Raw genomic sequence first — 18796 nt, forward strand, 5'->3', positions numbered from 1 at the left:
TAAATGATGCTAGTCTTTGATGTTACTAATTCTGACATATCTTGAGTTTAGTGCATTTTGGGAACTAGTTTGGACAAATGCTTTCTTGTGACTAATTAACTAAGCTATTTTGACGTGCAACTGAATAAAAAAAGCTGTTGTTTTCAAATGTGACTTAATAAATAAACTATTGTTTTCAGGTGCTGGATAAATATAATCCTCCAGATCATTTCCTGCCAGAAAGCTACACTTGCTTCTTTCTACTGAAAATGCCGCGCTACTCATGCAAAGCTGTCCTGAAGGAGAAATTGAAGTACGCCATTCACTTCTGCAAGTCTATAGACACTGACGACTATGCTCGGGTGGCCCTCACTGCAGATGCCCTGGATGATGATACACCAGAAGCTAGTGAAGAGTCAGACATGGACAGCATTGAATCTGATGGTGAAATCGTCGATTCTGAAGCCAGTTAAACAAGGAGAATGTCAGGTGTTATTCAGGATCAAGTCTGTGATGCAGGAACTTTCGTGTAGTCATCTTTTTTGTGATCACCATTTGTCAAGAACACGTCAGCATTCAATTTTGTCATTATATGGGATGCGTCTGCTGAACTGCCATAAGATCCAGCTTTCTCCCTTCCTGTCTCAGGCATTTTAAACTGAGGCTGCATCAACTGGTTGCTTTAATTCCCATTTATACTTAGGCTGTATCAACCAGTACCTTTTTTACATAATGTGAACCAAAAAAGCCTGACAGCCTGCTAAAACGCTTCACATTTTAAAAAACTGTTCACAAGTCTTGTAAATGTGGAAACGAGCTCGTCTGAGTGAATGATTTATCTTTTGCCATTTCTGAAATTCACAGGACTTGATAGAAGTGCTGATGTAGAGCCTAGTTGTTATCTTCAGGAATTTGGCAAACAGAAGACCAGACATGACATGGAACCAATTAATTTATGGTCTTTTGCCAGAATGCTGCTAGCATGAACATCCTGGCCTATCATCAGTACTAGTTTAACAGAACGTTTCTTGTGGATGGCTGTGTTCCAGTCATATTATCAGGCTTGGTGAGCAATCATACGTCATGCTTTAAGAATACAGCTTTCATGGTGGGTCGTGGCTGCCCTGAGGCAATACAACATTGGAGGACATCATCTTCTGGTGCTGCTTAAGCATCAGTAATTTATTTATTTATTTTTTTAATGAAAACACCCCCAAACTTATTTGCTGTCACTATGTTAACAGGGTATGGATGTGGTCATCACCTATTCTTGCTCCTTGATGCCACACCTTATGAAGGGTAAACACTCTTTAGCTAGTGCCCTGTAGATTTCATTTGCTGCAATTTATTTCCTTCATACTTAGTATGACCTAGCATTTAACTGTATTTTTGTAAAGCATATAAATATGCCAGGACTTTGCTCACAAAATAATGATGAAAAATTTTTCTTGTGGATGAAAGGGTTTCTTTGGAATGATTTCACTATCAGACTTTAAAAACTGCAGCTGACGTTACCCCTAGTCCTCCAAAGATAACACTTTTATTTACATACTTCAGTGAACAGACAGCATAATCAGCATCATTTTTTCATTAAGATGCAGCATTATTAAGACTTACGTAATTCAGCAGTTGTGATAAAAGAAAACAGTTTCATTTGTTTATAGTGTTATGTGTGCTGTTTTCATTAATCTGTTTTGAAATGCTTATGTGTGAATGAACGAATGCACCTGGGAAAATAATCTTAATCATAAAAACATGGCTATCATAAATATTTGATTACAATGGCATCAAAATCTCCAGAATGTCTTGAATGTACAGTTGGTATTATAAATTCTTGTCAAATGGTATTTACTTCACAGTTTGAAACTGTGGCACATCTGTGATTTTTGTGATGACTTTATCATGCATTTTTTTTTTAAATGATTGTCTCTGTGTATTATGTTGATCTGTCCGACATATTTGTACATCTAACACGTTTAATAGTAGACACATCATCATTCATGATCATGTGTCCACCAGCAGCCACAGGCCACTGAGTAGACTTCATCATAAAGTTTGTTATCAAGCAGGACATGCAGTTAAAAACATTAAATACGTGATTTTCTCATCAGTAGATCTAATGTTTATTGCCTCTGGTAACAATGGCAGATTAATATTGATGCCTGTATTGACAAAAGATTAAAAGTGTTGCTGTCAGTAAAATCTAGGAGACTTATGGGCAACTGCTACCAAATTCCTATGGCATGTCAAGGGGATGAATGGCTGAAGACAGTTGTGCAGTAAACAAATGGTCTTGTTTTCATTCCTGGAAGTTTCCCCAGAGCTTGGTGTGGCATCATGCTAATTAAAAAATAATTTCCATTCCTCCATCACCTGTATAGTTACATCTTTGGCCCCTTCTTTCATGAACACTGCACACACCAGCGGTCTGTATCACTTCCATTGATACATTCCCTGGTGTGGACCCTTTACAATGACAACCACTGTTTTTTGTTGCTGTCAGTCTTCAGCAATTTCTTGTCATGCTTTAAGCAGTCCATTTATGCTCCATAAAGCTTTTAAATTTCAGTCATCAGTCCCAAATAACCTATTTGCAATATGGACATAGCAAGGTTTTATGCCAAAAAAGTGCTCTAAGGGAGATAATCATGCCCCTTAGTCTCAAGTTTTTCTCTGTCAGTGAGTGAAATCTTGAACTGGCTTAACAGTTCTTTTGCAAAAATAACAGATTCGTCATGGTATATATATAGTAAAATAGTATGTACACATTGCTGTAATTCTGGATATGGCAGGATTAGGTAGGAAAGGTTTGACATAATCAGGATTAGTTCATTCACGTTAAAAGATTTATACTATCCTGTTTCCAAAAAGTGTATATGTAGGCATATATACATACAGTGCAAAAGGGAATTTTTTTAGCTTTGCATTTTAAATTACAGCTACAGTAGCTTTAATTAATTTTTGTACTAATTTTCTAAATTTTGTTAAAACTTATGGTGGCTGCTGAGTACTTGTGTCTGGCTCTATATGTGAGCTAAGCTACAGCAGTTTGTTACTACAGAGAATATTGTCGTCAGTGAAGGAATGGATGAAACAAATTACAGCTGAATGAAGACAAAACTGAGGCTTTTGTAACCATCTGTTATCTTAAAGCTACACCACCTTCCACTACTGTTACATTCTCTGGTGTTGAGAGATGATGTGAAATCATCGATTCACCATTTACGACCTTTAGCAGTTTCTTCCACCAAGAAACTCATGTCTGCATTTGTACTGTGCTGACTGGACTAAACTCTTGAACTCTCCAAAAGCCAGCTTGACACACATCAAAGCCCAAACCATACTGCCTGCAAATCCAATCGTGAGCTGTACTGCTTGCCTTTCTGTGCCTTCACTTACAAGGTGGCTTCATGCTGCTGCTGCCATCTCTATTGGTTTGCTCCAGGCTATCAGAGATATAAAAAGCCTCAACAACCCAGCTGGTATTTGATCTGCTCATCACGTATCAGATGGGATTAATGTGGTCACCACTACTTTTCTTTCTCTGGCCCAGGCGACTGGAATGATTTGTCACCATCACTTTGCACATGGACCACCTTTGATGCTTTCAAGTCTGGCCTGCAGACCTTTTCCAGAAATACTTTTAGTAGCTTGTGGCTTTTGCATCCCTTCCACCCCTGTGTGGATGTGTCCGTGTGTTAGTGTGAGAGGTATTAAAAATACTTTTATTGCTATGGCCACTAGGCAATAAGACTTTCTCTACCTGTTCATTACATATGTACAATGCCTTTCCAATGCTGAAAATGTTTGGAGAGCTCTGTATACAAACGGCAGAAGTCAACATACAAAATCAACAAACAAGCAAGTTGTTTAATCACAGCAAATCAAACCAATTTCTAAAGATGCAACACTTTCTATAAAGATGAATACTGAAACAGCCTCCGCCTACAACTCACAGCAGCCATCAGCAAACATTTTCCCTTTCTCATACCCATATGGGTACTTTAACTGTAAAAAACACCATGGTAAGGTGGTGCCAATTTTTTTGGGTAATGCATTTATGAGTTCTATTTATAAATTTGGGATAAATTTCCTTATAAAACTACACATCAATTCCAAAACAATTCAGCTTCTGTAAACACTACTGATACCTGTGTCCATATCTCCTAGTTAAAGCACCAGATTTTCTTGTAAAGGGAAGTAACTGAACAAAGAATTGAAGGCCCGAAAGTTATTGTTTTACACTTTTGCTCTCCTACAAAGTAAATGAGTGTTTTTATAAACTATTCATATGTGGCAGAACTTTAAGAGTTAAAACTTATGGAACATTGTTTTGCACCTCTTGCATGCAGGTAAATGTCACTTTACATCCTTTGCTGCAACAAATATAAATTTTACCCGACACATTCTGCATCTAAAGATCCACAAAACTGCAAAAAAAGATTAGGGTAAAGGCACCTAAATATAAATATTTAAGCAAAATACTTGGATTCAAACTCATTTGAAAACAGTATAAAGTTGATTCTTCATTCAGATTTGCATTTAAATACAAATCCCTTGTTCACGGTTATAGTTAATAGAAAGTCTGTTCAGGCATACAGATAATCTATTTTTCGTCCTTTAAATGTAATAACTTTAAGGACAATAAGCAACTTTCAAGACATGGTTTGGACAGCTGCCCAGAAACACTTTCACAAACCAGCAGTGAAACGTTCTGCAGAAATGTTCAAAACAATGCCAATGTTCTTCTTGCTATCTGATTTTTATCAAAAATGAAACATCACAACAAGCCAACGTTGTCAGTTTTGCCCGTCATGTTCCTTCCAATACATTTTTAACACACTTGAATTTTGCATGGACATCCAGAGAAACACTGAACATTCTTCATATTGACCCACAAAAATGTTCCAGCACGAAAATTTCCTTGTCTAATCATTTTCCTTAAATACCAGGCTGTGTGGAATCTGCGCCTTCAGCCAAATGAGCTGCCAGTTTTTCAAATTTGCAGGAATAATCAATAGAGCTCTCTGTCATAACACTCTGCAAAGCTGTCTCCACCTAAGACAAACAGGTTACATTATTAAACTGGGCAAAGGCTTTCTTTTATTGACCACATAAATTGACAGTCTCTCCGCACCACTACACTAATTCAGAAGATCAAAACTGACATCTAATCTGCTTTAAGTAAGTAAACAATACAATGGAGACAGACTGTAAAGAGATCTGAACCAGTCAAAAAAAAAAAACAAAACAAAAAACCCACTTTTATGCCCCCATTATTTCACACAGCTGTGAAAAGATGTGCAAGCCTTTAGCTACCACAGTTAAAACAGTGATGGAAGAATTCATTATTTAATCTAAGGAAAAAACATCTGGCAACATGATCTCCACATTAACAGAATTTTTTCTTACATCCAATTTTGCAACAATGGAGTCCTGTGAACCCTCCCCAAACAAGGTTGGAGGTGCTAAGATGAAAGAAGCAATGCTTGCTGACTGAGGGGTGGAGGATATGCTGGATACTGTAGGGCTTCCTCTGTCTCCTGATTTCTTCAGTGGTGTATCCAGCAGGCTGCCTAGTGATATGTCCACAGCCTAAAAATCAAAACATTTTTAATGTCTCCTTGTCTGATTCTATATTTATTATACTTTTATTATAGGTTACATTAAAAATAATAATATATTATCTTAAAATGGGAAACAGACATAATGATGCTGCACTAAATTTTCACATCTTTAACATAACATGTCCACTGTCTCTTTCCTCACAAAGCTATTAAATGTGGTGAGACTGTCAATCAGAACCCCATTAGAATGAACACAACTCACTTCTCCACCCAGCCACTGAGAGTCGGCACCAATCTTGAGAGGGGAGGAAGTGGGACTATGTGGAGGTGTACTAAGGGTGTTGCTGGTGACTGCGGAGGAAGCCTGGTCAAGTCTGCTAGACTTCAACAAACCTGAAAGCAGCACAAGCTTGTGAGTCAATTTCTTTGGAGAATGACATAGACTTTCCTAGAATGTGTATACTTCCCACTTCATGAAATCCCTCAGCTAATAGGCACATGTATCAAAGCCACACCCTGTTTAATATTTACCAGATCTGCTCCAATGCTGTTGAAGGCAGAACACTCAGCAGTTGATAAACACCATAAGAAGAAAATGGACCGCCTTTCATTTTCATTACCTGTGAAACCTGTACTTCCATTGACCATAACCATGTCCAGAAACTTGTCTCCACTGTCAGGTACCTCTGCAGACAAAACCAAAATAAAGAAGTGGGTCTTTCTCCCCGAAAAGAAGTCCTGCTCTATAAGATTTGTCAGTAAAATCTAGGTAATCAAACTGTATCCAGAGTCCACAAGATCCTATTTCTCTGCTGTGCTGTTTTCATGATGCAATCTACTGCCAGTAGGGATAGGAATGGTGACAGTAAACTACCTTGTTCTAAACCAGATTTTATTCCAAATGTTTCCGTGACCTGTCCTCTGTGAACTATTTTGCTCTATCGATAAATTTCTAATGATGTTAGCCCCCTGCTGTCTCCTCCACAGTCCTGGAGAATTCTCCACTATGTTTCTCTACAGAGTTTTGAAAGTTTTCATCATCTGAAAATAATGTTACACTTGGATATACCTTTAAATACATTTATGTAAGATGTTTAAGAAAGTTCTTACGACTGGATGTTCCAGGCAGAGAGATGTCCAGAAAAGACAGAGAAGGTGGTGAAATGTTCCCATGACTCAAGGCCTGCCCTGATACACTAGGAGTGGAGGACGTAGGCATTTCAATATTGGAAGTGAACAAGTCCGACTGAAATTGGAAAAATCATGCAACTTTCACTTTTCAAAGTTCCTGGAAATACTTATAAGATTTCACATAAAGATATAAGATTTCACAACACATTATGGATTATTATGCCTGAAACAGCACAAAGAAAATAAACCACAAATACAACACTTACAGCTTTCATGTCAAAAATGCATAATGCTTACAGTATTCAGATGTGATGCCCCGTCCATGATACCTGATGCTGACACCATTTGGGGAGCTGCACACACCAGACTGCCTGTATTTGAAATGTCACAATGTACAGAGAACACAAACAACATTTACCTACAGGATCATATTTTCTTTTCAATCCTTGATCTGTAAAGATCCTTGCCATGTTTTCTAACTATTCCTGTCACCAAAGCAACATATGGTCATAGTATTTTTCAGTTACTATGCAGCAAAACAGTGGAACTCTCCCCCCTTCCATATCTGCCACCTACCCACCATTGAATCCTGTAAGCACACACTCTTCCATAAGCATTATTTCTAACAACCAGTCCACATAATGCTAGTTTATCTTCTAACCTTTCTTTCCCTTCATTTTTTGTCTACTGACTAGTTTCCCTGCTTGTCTTCATCTGCAGATTCACGAAACTCTCAACCCTCACTGTTTGTTCCCAACTCTTTTGGCACCTTCTATGTCTTTTATTATTTATTAGTAATGTTGTTTATCCTTCTGTTCTTTGTATGCCTTTTGCTCGTCTCAAGCGCTTTTAGCATGCTCCTTCATAAGAGTGATCATGCATTATATAAATTTCGTATTATTATTATTCTCCAGTCAATAATAGCCTTCTGATATGTTTATGCCACTTCTATACAGCGGCCATGCACTTATGTCAACAGTTTCAGAAACTGAACTTTGGTAAACAGCAACAAAAAAAAAAAAAAAAAAAACCCAAACCAACTACACTTTCCCCAAAACTATCATGCTTACCTTGAGCCACCTCTACTTGTGAGACAGGCACTTGAGGACTGACAACAGCAGGATCTGTTGCCATGACAATGGGATGAGAGGCAAAGGTGCTGGAAGGGGGCATAAGAGTGATGAGGTGCTCACTGGGCATTTTGGGAAGCAGCGTGCGCTGAACAATCATTGGCTTATGAGTTCTTTTCCTCTTTCTTGGAATCAAAAAGTTAGACTGCAACCAACAGAAAAAAAATCACACTTGCTGTTGCAAACATTAACCTTAAACTAAAAAAAAAAAAAACCCAAGAAACAAAAATAAACAAACAGTACAACACAACTTTATTATCTCTTTAGAGAAATTTGTCATATATTCAGCTATCAGATTATGAAATTTACAAAAATATTACATAACATTACAAAAACTGAAGATTTATAAAACTGAGTAAATAGTTATAGCACATTAATATATAAATCCATGCCCAATCATACTTGCTCCCTTCCCAAAAACACACACGTGCATGCAAAATGTGAGTCATGAAATGCCTCTTTGTCCTGTCACTTTTGTGGCCTCAGTCTCTGACCAGATTAAAGTGGCTGCTAAGACATAACAGGAGCTGTCCATAATCATAGGAACCTTCGTCCATACTTGATGTTCATACAACCTACACATTCACCACCTTGATAAGCACATCTTTGAACAGAAAACCAAGCTACATTGGTCTAACACTCATGAAGAAAGCTTTCTTCTTTTGTCTTGGAAAAATCCATGGCTTTGTAGAGTGGGATATGTCTTCTTCTAATGTCTTCTTAATGGTGTCTTTACTGCTTTCGTTCTGTGGGATGTCTTCTTCCTTTACGGAGTGAGGAGTTCATTGTTTTTGTTCCATGCAATGGTAGTCTCTGACACTAATCTTCACTATCAAAGCCCTGCATTGTAATTTCTTGTGTGACAGTTCGTTCTAAGATTGTTATTGAAGATGTTTTTACCTTTGCAACTCTTGGTTCTGGGGGACGGATTAGCTGACTGACTGATGTCTGGGAAATCAGTCTTGGCTGTCCACTGTGCCGGACAAGAGGCAATGGCATGGGGACTCTGAATACTCCATCTGTGTCTGGTGTCTGCAAACACATTACTTACTGTACCGCTAGCTCCATCGCAAAAGGGATTATCAAATATATTTACATTTTATCTACTACAAGCTTACAATATGCACAAGCATTCACTCAAAACTTAGTATTACATTGCTATTCCACAAGTAATAATTATAATTAATTATAAGTTTTTAAACTAAGGATCAAGGGGCACACAAAACCAGTCATATAAGGTACAACAAACTGAGGACACATTAAAGTAAAAACAACATTAATAACTTAATGAAGGTAACACCCCAAAAAAAAGTTTCCTGAGAAATGATTTAAAAGCTGTGATAGAGAATGACTGAGGTGGAAAGGACAAGAATTCCAAAGTGACATATTCATCAGGTCCTTGCAGATTGATAAGACAAACAACTGAGGTTGGTTTAATTCACCACACTCTTCATCCAACACTGGGTCCGGTAGAGAAATGTTGTTGCGGCCTTATATTCATTTTTAAAAAAAGCTTAATTTTTTTACCAGCCATCAGAAAATTTCACTTGTGTATTCTATTAATTTCTTCCATTTTCTTCAGACAAACAAACACCTTTTGCGCTATATCATTACAGAATTCAGTAAACAAGAGCAGAGTGCTCCTGACAGACTTTTGAAATCTGGGTTTACAAACATGACAACCTTATCTGAGTGACATTGCAGAACTGAAAGATACCACATGAAACAGAAAATAAGTCAAGGTGTAGCTTACCAACTCACGGGTGCTTCCTAACAGATTGGAAGGAGAAAGTCCAACAATGGTTCCATTGCTGTTGAGTTTGGCAGGCTGCAGTAAATTGCTTGCACCTGGCACTAACCGTTCTATTGCCTCCAGGGTCAAAGGATCTGTTTCAGAAGCAGCATCAGATGTTTTTACTCTGCGTGAGGTTGAAGTGCGTTCCAGTTGGTGGCCACACAAAGTACACTGTGACATCTTGGCCCCAGTTGCCTGGCGCTGCAGAGGGATGCATTATACAATATCAGAAGCTGCAATTAAGTACAAATGGTTAATTTTATACTGAGTTATGCTTTGAGCCCAGTGATAAGTGCAGAAAATATATGACTGTTCCAATTTTTGCTTTTTACTCATGAGTTTTGCATGGGGCGCATTTCATGAGGCAAGATTTTAATATCATCCGTGTCTTTCAAACAGCTACAAAACTTGTACAACTGTAAGTAGTTACAGCCATTACAAAGATTTCATCCAAAGTTTGAGCTCAAATGTACTCTAAACTTGTCAACTAATCCAGTTAATAAGCATAAGTCTTTTGTTTTTGGCTTGATAGTAAAAAGCGTAACTCTTTTTTAGTTCTTGCCTAATTTCCACAGCTAGCCTTCTGTGAATAAAGCATTAAAGTTTATTTTATCATGGAGTGATCATGAAAATTCACCATGCACCCACTTATGCATGAAAAAGAAAATCCAAAAAGGCTTTCAAGTGGAATTGGTGATGTCAAACAGCAAAGAAAATGGAAATTTACAAGGATAAATTATTAACTCATGACTTTTTGATCTTTTTCCTGACGTAAAACCAGACATATATTTAAACGTTCAATGTTCTTGTGGTTTTCAGAACCCTGATGAGTTAATGTTAGACAAACACTTCACACTCACTATTCTCTGAGACATGTCTCTGTACTCAAGTGTTGCCATGTTGGCCAGCCTCCTCAGCATGTTGGTTAGCTTGTCCACATCAGACATCACACCCACGTCACACGCTCGGAGTGGCATGCCCGCAGAGCTCCTTGGTCTCCACTCATACTCCAACATAAAATGTCCTTTCTTTTCCAACATCAGCGACAACTGTGCCAAAGTCACCAGTCTGGCTGAATGTTGTGTAAATCCCTTCATTGCAGAGTCTGTCAGATGTCTCATGTCTGTCTCACACTCCACGTCTCTCCAGCTGCGTTTGTCTTTTGAATGAGGAGAAAGCTCACAAGGTGGTGCTTCCGAACGATGTTTGTTTTCATTGCACACTTCACTGCCAGCTGCCGCTGCATCACCAGCTAAGTCTGAGCTGACTGCCTGCTTGGCCTCAGATAAAACTTCAGTCTTTTGCGGAGAGGAAAACAGAGGGCCGTCTGGAAACATGGCATTCTCATCTGTAGAAAACACTGAAGATGGAAGAGGCACCTGCCCTACAGTACGCTCCAGTGAAGGCTTTTGAAACAAGTGATCAGGCATGCTGTTCTTTGCATCATTACTTTGATCTCCTTGTACTGCGACCATTTCAACATCAGAAGAGTTGTCACTGGCTTGTTTCCCTTCATCACAAGTGACTTTTGTCTCTTCGTTTGCTTTTTTTGCTCTTTTACCTACAACATTCAGAAAATAAAGACTTTGTATCACATTATTTATGACTGTAATTCACATCAATTTTCACCCATCATCTGCATCTCTGAAAGTCTTCAGTAAATAGCTTCTGAAAAGCTCAGTGAAAATATACCACCATCACTAACCCCTACCCCCTCTCCATCCTTACACAATACATTTCTTAATGTAGCCCTTTTGATGCCGCGTGTGAATGATCAGGCAGAGCAGCCTCTTTACCTAAAATATTTTCCCTGTAGCTGGAGTAAGTGATCTGATCAATGCTGGTGGTGCGGTGTGGGGCGATGGTTATCGGAGTGAGGGTGTAGCTGTGATGTAGAAACACTACCAATTCTTCCTTCTCCTCCACCTCCGTGCCACTAATACTGCTGCGCTGAGACTGTTAGGGATTTTCGGCAGCATCTTTCAAATCAACATGCTATCAAATATTTTCTTAAAGCTTTTCATTTGCCAATGTCTTGTAAAGGTTTTATTTTTTCCCTGATCTAATAAAAAGGAATTTGTAGTTAAACAGCTAACAGCTGACATTGTTCTATTGATGAACTACTACTTGCTGCACGTTTTCAAAGGAAGTGGTGAACAAATGGCCATTTTTATCCTTTGAAAAATTCCCATCATCCACTTTATCCAATTATTCTCCCCCTAAAAGTTCATCTTTTTGTATCACTTCTTTTTACAAAACAAATTATACAAGCGAAACAGATATTTATTGTTCCTCTCTTGTGGCATAATCCTTAACATTTCAACAGCTTCAGTAATGCAAGTTAAAAGAAAAACTGAGAGGTTTAAGAAAAATGGAAATTATGACCATACAGAGAACTGGGGGTAAAAAATAAAATTGCAAATTAGTGAAGGATACAAGTCTGTCAGTAGGATCTCGCCACTTTTTTTGCAAGTGTTCAGTGATGGATGCCAGACTCCGATTAACTGAAACATGAAAGCGGACACGCGGATTCTGACAAATATTCTGGACTCGAAGCCAAGCTGCTGTAGTTCGGGGCACCATTTCCACTGTTATTTGTTCTGGCAGTTCCACTGCCTCTTCCTTTGATTCTGTTGATAAAATCGAAACTTTTTTTTTTTAAATGATAAATTAAAAATGTTAACAGTAAAGTGAAATATATGCATTCTATTCTGCAGCTTGTACAATAATAATCATACTTCTCATGGAATTAAGCTCATTTACCTCCAACTGTACTTATATTCTCTCACCAAGTCATTGTAATTAAAACATTAATTGCCACTAATTTAAAAAAAAAAAACTTTATGTCTTAGCTATACAGGTAAAAATTACTTCTTTATTATACAGTTACAAACTGCAGAGTTAAGTGAATATAACCATAAGCTATGTACCTTCAATGTTGTTTAGTTTTTTCAAGGCACTACACACTGGCGTTCTCAGCATTCTTCTTCTGAAAATTAAAACACAAAATTCTATAGGCATAAACAATCAAACACGAGACTGATCCAAACAGCATAACAAGTCAAAGCCAACCACAATTTCTGTGAATTTTTTTATGCCAACTGACAACAGAGCAAAAATCATAGACTTGCGTATATACAAACACCTCCAAATGTTAGCACACATGCATAGCACTGTTCCGATTAAATTGTAGAAAAAAAAAAAAATTACAAAAAAATAACACAGCAAGACTACTTACATCCTTTTCTTCTTCTTCCCCACACCAATAGTTTCCTTCACTTTGCTCACTCTATAAAATAATAACAAAACATTAGTCCTTCGTTCAATTTTAAGAAAACATTTGTTTCTTATTTTATATTTTCTTACAAGTAAAACTTAAAAGTATTAAAATACTTCATGCCAAGACCAAGATAATAATTATAACAAAAATGCTTGTATAGCATGGAATTCTATACATTACCAGGTCATGAATATGGAATTGACTGGGGAAGGGTATAAAAAAGCTCATGCATGCACACAAACATATGGACAGCACTGCAGCAAGAATGGAGATATTGCTTAGTATTTCTGAAACAGTCCTTGAAAATCACAACAGGCTAAATGGTTTGAAATAAAAATGGCAGCAAGTTACATAGCTTGGGTCAAACATAAGGATTGCTGACCAAACCCTTTTGGTGCAAACTTCTGGCAGGCGCTGAATAGCGTGGATTGTTGAAGAATAAAAGTATCATAAAGGTGAGTAGATCATCAGCATCTTAGCATATCAGACAAAGGGGAGAAGCCACTGATGAGCACAGCAAAAACTCGGGAACTGGCAGCCAGTGGAACATATGGGAAAAGAGGTGTGATATGATTATGACATCTTGTCTTGAGAAATGAGAACAAGGCATGAAGCTAAGTTCAGAATTCTCTGTAATTTGTCAGTTAAGTGATGTAGACAGCCAGCGAGTAAAGAGCTGGCATAAACAAGTCTGGAAAAAATACCCTTCTTGCCTGAACAAATGCAAAAAACACAAACCTACATTGTGGCTGGGGGAAGGGGAGATGGGGAAATGACATTTTACACTAAGCGAGCAACTAAGGCTATATCACGGAAAGGCAGCCAGCCCTGTGAACAGATGCCACATGCACAGAAACAACAGCATGCCCAAGATGAAAGCTGAACCCAGGATGACATTATCCTCTAGTGTTAGCTGGAATCAACAGTTCTTCTCCCTCACTCTGCCTGTCTCTTGTCTCCTGCTCTTGAGTATTTTCTTACATCCATCCATCCTATGTCCTCATGCATACGTCTGCACATAAACACATCTGCATTCATATGCACATGCAGAATGCACACTCTTTCTCACTCTCCCACCAATTCCTTAGTAAATAACTTACCCTGAATGGATCAGCTCATTCAAATGAACAGCCGAAGTCTCATTCAAACCTGCAAAAGACAGCAAATGTTTTCTTCTACATTCAATATTCATTGGTGCAAGCTAGATACAAGCTACAATTAGACCAAAAAAACATAAGCCTTTCGCTGTTTCATGCAATAAAGTTTAGAACATAAACTGTAGTTGTGGGCATGCCAACAGCAGCTCACAAGGGGCCGAGCCAGCAACTAAGGCTATATCCCAGCAAGGCAGCCAACCCCGTAAACAGATGTCACATGCATAGAAAGAATAGTATACCCAAGACAAGATTTGAACCTAGACAGCCAACCCTCACTGTACCGGTGACAGGCTTTAACTGTTGCTCCATCAGGCCGTCCAGTTGCTTACAAAAATAAATGTGAGTCGACTAGGCATTCATTAAGATGTTGACAACACACCCCTTTTTTTCTCTCCAAGGACAAAAGAGTACAGTGTGCCCTTGATATGGTAATTGACATTTCTGATGAAATTCGACACACCTCAGTTAAGTTTTCTTAACAGTCATGAGTACAAGAAACAAATTCTGATGTATTAACTAGTTTCATACCTTTAAAAGCTTTTCGCAGAACCCCATAATTTATGAGTCCATATATTTCCTGTGTTTCTTTCTTAACCTCTGAAACATAATGTAAAAGATTAGTTATTAAATCCATGAAGTATATAAATATTAAAAACATGACAATAACTGTCTAGGTAACCAACTGAACAGGCTGTCTATAAGTCTGATGTCATTTATGTCATTTATGGGTGACAATACCTTGATGGTATAGCCCCACTTGTGGGTACTCCTCCAACACTCCAGAGGGCAAAGGTAAAAGTAAATTTCTAAAAGGTAACAGTAAACTTTCTTAAACGAAGAATGACATACATTTTCCTCATACATATACAATATGTTGGTAGCAAAAAAAAGTTTGTCTGAATTACTTACCATCATCAAAGTGGACAAACTTGGCAATCTTCTGCCATGTCCGGTAGTAAAAGTATCGCACCTGGTCCTTATTCTTCACAATGGAACCATCTATACCACGTTTTTTGCAGCGACTAGCTATCAGATTCTGGATAGCATCAAAATCTTTGCCATGCTGCAAAAGCAATAATTAAGACATATTGCAACTGAAAGGTACATCTAAAAGGTCATGAATAACCCTTCCTTTTCTTTAAAAAAAAAAAAAAGCACCATTAAACTTTTCCACTAAACTGATAGTCATAATAGCTTCTTAACTGCATATATGGGATCTTTCCACAAAATAAATTGTAAAACCATTGAGCCACCTTTCAAAAATGACTTACAGCTCCAGAAATCCAGACAACTAATCTTCCCTTGGACACATTACCATTATAAATCATATTGTTTTATTTTTAAATAATGTCAAATGATCAAAAGTATCTGCATGCTACAAGCAAAGAGGGATGCAAGTGTACCTCAAAAAGACCCTCAAAAAACAAATCTTTCTCGAAATTCCTCCATACTTCCCAAGAACGCCGCTTCTTCTTTTTCTGGCCTCTCACTGGGGTTACTGCCTTGGTTACTTTGCCTGCTGGTTAAACAAACAAAGCAGACATTATCTGATAAGCTCTGGTATTTGTATCTATGATCAGGATACATTCACTTTTCTTCTCAATCTTGTCAGCTTCTAAGCATCCATTGATGTGTGTGCAACTGTATAAACATGTGTCTTGCTTGGACTGCAGTTGGCAGGTTTCCCTACAGTGGTGAGTTACAAATTAAAATATCACACAATGTCCTAATTTATTCATCTTTAAAACTTATTGTTTAATCATTAGTATACATTTGATTGTAGTAAGATATGACCTCTCCTTCAACCCTTCTACTTTCTTTATGGGGTCAATTACAAAAATAATGATGATCATGCTTAGAACCTCTCTTTCAGCATAAAAATAACCTCTCAATGCTGCATTTCCAATGGCAAACACTTTTATTTAAGGTTGTATTTCCAGCCACTGACAATTTACCCAGGAGTAAGCTGAATTAACAGCAAATTAACTCAAATTTATTACATCTTTCAGATTAAGAATTCAATAAAAATGGTTATGTACTATCATATTTATCCAGTTTAATTTAAGGTCTTCAATTTACTCTACATGGGATAAAATTGTAGAATTTACATCGAAATTATAACTGGCTGTAAATGCTAGATTTTAGCTGCTACCAACCCATCCAAGGTGGGCTAACAATCGGTAACAATCAGGGCCCATATTCATAGACATCAGCAATTTACCCATGGTAAAAAAAAAACCCTGCCAGATACTTTCAACAGCCTACGGCCCATCTAGAACTCTCGAGCCTTATCCTTCCACAGTAAGATCCACATCTTCAACAACAATGTGAAAGCTGTCCTACTGTACGGTTCTGAAACCTGGAAAAGTGACAAACACATCAACAAAAAACTCCAGACCTTTACCAACCAATGCCTACTTTATATTATGGAAATAAGATGGCCTAAAAAAATCTCCAACAGCAGCCTGTGGAAAAGAACCAACCAGAATGCCACTAGCCAAGACAGCAAAAAGTGCTAATGGGGCTGGATAGGACACACCCTGTGTAAACCAGCTGACACCATTGCCAGGAAGGTACTTGAACCCTCAAGGGAAGAGGAGAGCTGGGAGACCAAAGCATACTTGGAAAAGAACAGTAGAGAGCGAGGCAAAGAACATAGGAACCATATGGGCCCAACTGATGAGGGCTGCCCAAAACCAGGTCCGCTGGCGAGTGTTGTTGCAGCCATATGCTCCTCAAGGAGCAACAAGAAATAAACTAAAAACCGTGAGAACTTGGATGGAGATAACTCCTGATTCATTAACCACCGAGTAGGTGAAGATACCCGACTGACCATAGCAGAAATCCACCCTCAAAAGGGTGCCATGGCATGTGTATAACTGAGTGAAAGGGTGAAGTAGGAAACCTACAACTAAAATATGCGTCACTATGCGTACCTCACTGTCCACCGTTCATTTATCATTACTTGTCTGCACAGAGAGTGCGATCTATCTTGATCATAATGCTGTGCGTTATTAGCACCCATTATTATTATTATGACTGGGACTGTAGTTATACAGCACTGGCAAAGATTCCCTAGGATAAAGTAACATAAACTGTATCTTCAGAATCCAGTACATCATAACTATAAACACACGAAACTTTTCCTAATTCCCTGGGTAATGACTCTTCTTCATTTCCTTATTAGGGTCCAGATAAATTATCTGATGGTAAAATTATTTTTATAGGCCTAAGCTTAAGTGTTAAGAATATTACTCTAAGTAAATGTGCCTTGTGACTACAAACCATGGCCCAGTATCTTACTTTGCGAATTAGTCTGTTTAGCTTGAGCAACCAACAATGCTGCACTGAAGATTTTCCCTTTATTTGTCTGCTTTATGACACGTCCACTAGAAGACACTCTCCCATATGTGTCGCTTGTTCCGGGAGTCGTTCCATCAGTGCCGTTGTCGTCGTCAGCAACAAGTGTCGTTGCTGGAGAAGACATATCTGCTCTTTTCTCATGCCTTGAACATCGGCGCTCGGGCAGGGATGGAGGCTTACCCGAACCTGACGATCCTTGTTTTCCCTGTTTTCCATCGCTATAGAAGAATGTGCAACAAATTAGTAAATAAAAATTATACCGATCATCTAGAAGTCAGCAATGAATGATCACAATTGACAATCTATTAACCCACTTACCCCCAATATTTTTTTTTCAATTTTGTATCTCATTAGCTATAGATAGAAATTCAAAATGGCTGCCACAAGCATCTTCGAAACAAAGCCATTGGAAGTCTAAGTGAAACTGAACTGAACCGCAACTATCTTCACAAGAATACCCTGAGGGAGACGGAGAACTATCTATGGCATTTGGTAAAATGACAACAAGCAACGTCAAACCAGACAGCCCGTCAAGCAAACCCGGAGAAACTCAAAACAACATGGCGGTTAATTCGACTACTGTTGCTGATGGAAAGCGATTGAAAAAATACCTGTTTCGGTCAACTTCTTTTCCATCCTGCTCATCCAGCGACAGCTTTCTTCGCTTGTAGAACGGCATACGCTTAATTATGTATGTTTATTTCCATGGGTAAATACAAATACATGAACATACACCAGGCACAGATATCACGCACCTTATCACCGATTCTCTGTCCCGCATATCCGTCAGCAATGCTGAGACACTCTCCAAATTTTAACACTTATTTCTTGAAAATCATACCCCATTCAAAAAATAAACACTTATTAATTAAAGTCAGTTATTAAAAACCGTTTTCAATGTTTGAGATCAATTTATGCCATTTCGCCTTTAAGACCGATGGAAAGTAGAGAAATACTAGACCGTCAGAAAAAATCAGGTGATTTATAGATATTTTATTACATGTTGTGTTCCTGTTTATTTTATTATAAATGGCAGATGATCTTTCACCATGCTCATTATTCAGCTTTTCTTGTTTTCCGCACATTAGATACAAAACGCGATCGACCAGTGTTTTAAAATTCTTTGTGTTAATTATACTCGGAGCATTTATTGTATAAATCGCGATCATAATTGTTTAACAATTTACTGAAAGTTCTCTGTGATAACGTGCACTTCTCTCACATTATTTCAAATGTATAATGAGATGAAACCATCAATTTATCACACTTTTTAAAAAAAAATCCACCGCGTTGTACACTCAATTCTTGTCACACGTATACATTGTGTAAACTATTGAGAGCTGCAACAATTAATTTATTTCGTTCGTTAAAAGTGTCATAATAGAAGTCACAAT

At 38.0% G+C, this 18796-nt stretch overlaps 2 protein-coding genes across 6 annotated transcripts in view; one reads left to right on the forward strand and one right to left on the reverse strand.

Annotated features, from left to right (window-relative positions):
* LOC112559667 (E3 ubiquitin-protein ligase HERC2-like) overlaps positions 1 to 2183 on the forward strand; it is a 63551-nt gene extending 61368 nt beyond the window's left edge. The window contains 1 exon segment of the mRNA XM_025231002.1: positions 180 to 2183. Within this exon segment, the coding sequence (XP_025086787.1) occupies positions 180 to 452 (273 nt within the window). The 3' untranslated portion in view covers positions 453 to 2183.
* Positions 2184 to 3829: 1646 nt separating this feature from the next.
* LOC112558776 (protein cramped-like) lies at positions 3830 to 18724 on the reverse strand. 5 transcript variants are annotated; one of them, XM_025229434.1, is made up of 20 exons: positions 18158 to 18724; positions 17343 to 17620; positions 15443 to 15558; positions 14949 to 15102; positions 14568 to 14636; positions 13983 to 14031; positions 12841 to 12891; positions 12533 to 12591; positions 12039 to 12232; positions 11399 to 11552; positions 10463 to 11163; positions 9561 to 9803; positions 8708 to 8839; positions 7748 to 7952; positions 6975 to 7048; positions 6657 to 6792; positions 6167 to 6232; positions 5809 to 5939; positions 5392 to 5574; positions 3830 to 5037 (listed from the first exon to the last, which is right to left on the reverse strand). In XM_025229434.1, exons 1-20 carry the CDS (start codon positions 18181 to 18183, stop codon positions 4921 to 4923), a joined length of 3138 nt encoding a protein of 1045 aa, XP_025085219.1. In that variant the 5' UTR covers positions 18184 to 18724; the 3' UTR covers positions 3830 to 4920. The 5 variants fall into 5 exon arrangements, with proteins under 5 accessions (XP_025085219.1, XP_025085217.1, XP_025085218.1 ...); XM_025229432.1 differs by having other exon boundaries at positions 15443 to 15555; positions 18014 to 18723; XM_025229433.1 differs by having other exon boundaries at positions 6975 to 7030; positions 18014 to 18721.
* Positions 18725 to 18796: the final 72 nt, after the last annotated feature.

Source organism: Pomacea canaliculata, linkage group LG3 (genome assembly GCF_003073045.1).
Source record: "Pomacea canaliculata isolate SZHN2017 linkage group LG3, ASM307304v1, whole genome shotgun sequence".
Lineage (NCBI taxonomy): Eukaryota > Metazoa > Mollusca > Gastropoda > Architaenioglossa > Ampullariidae > Pomacea > Pomacea canaliculata.

Bases quoted from the DNA above. Each gene is read 5' to 3' on its own strand.
- LOC112558776 (XM_025229431.1), bottom strand. From the start codon at position 18,081: ATGCCGTTCTACAAGCGAAGAAAGCTGTCGCTGGATGAGCAGGATGGA. The intron at 15,559-17,342 runs GTAAGATACTGG...TTGTTTAACCAG, and splicing joins TAAACAGACTAATTCGCAAA to CAGGCAAAGTAACCAAGGCA. The intron at 14,637-14,948 runs GTAAGTAATTCA...ATTATGTTTCAG, and splicing joins GTTTGTCCACTTTGATGATG to AGGTTAAGAAAGAAACACAG.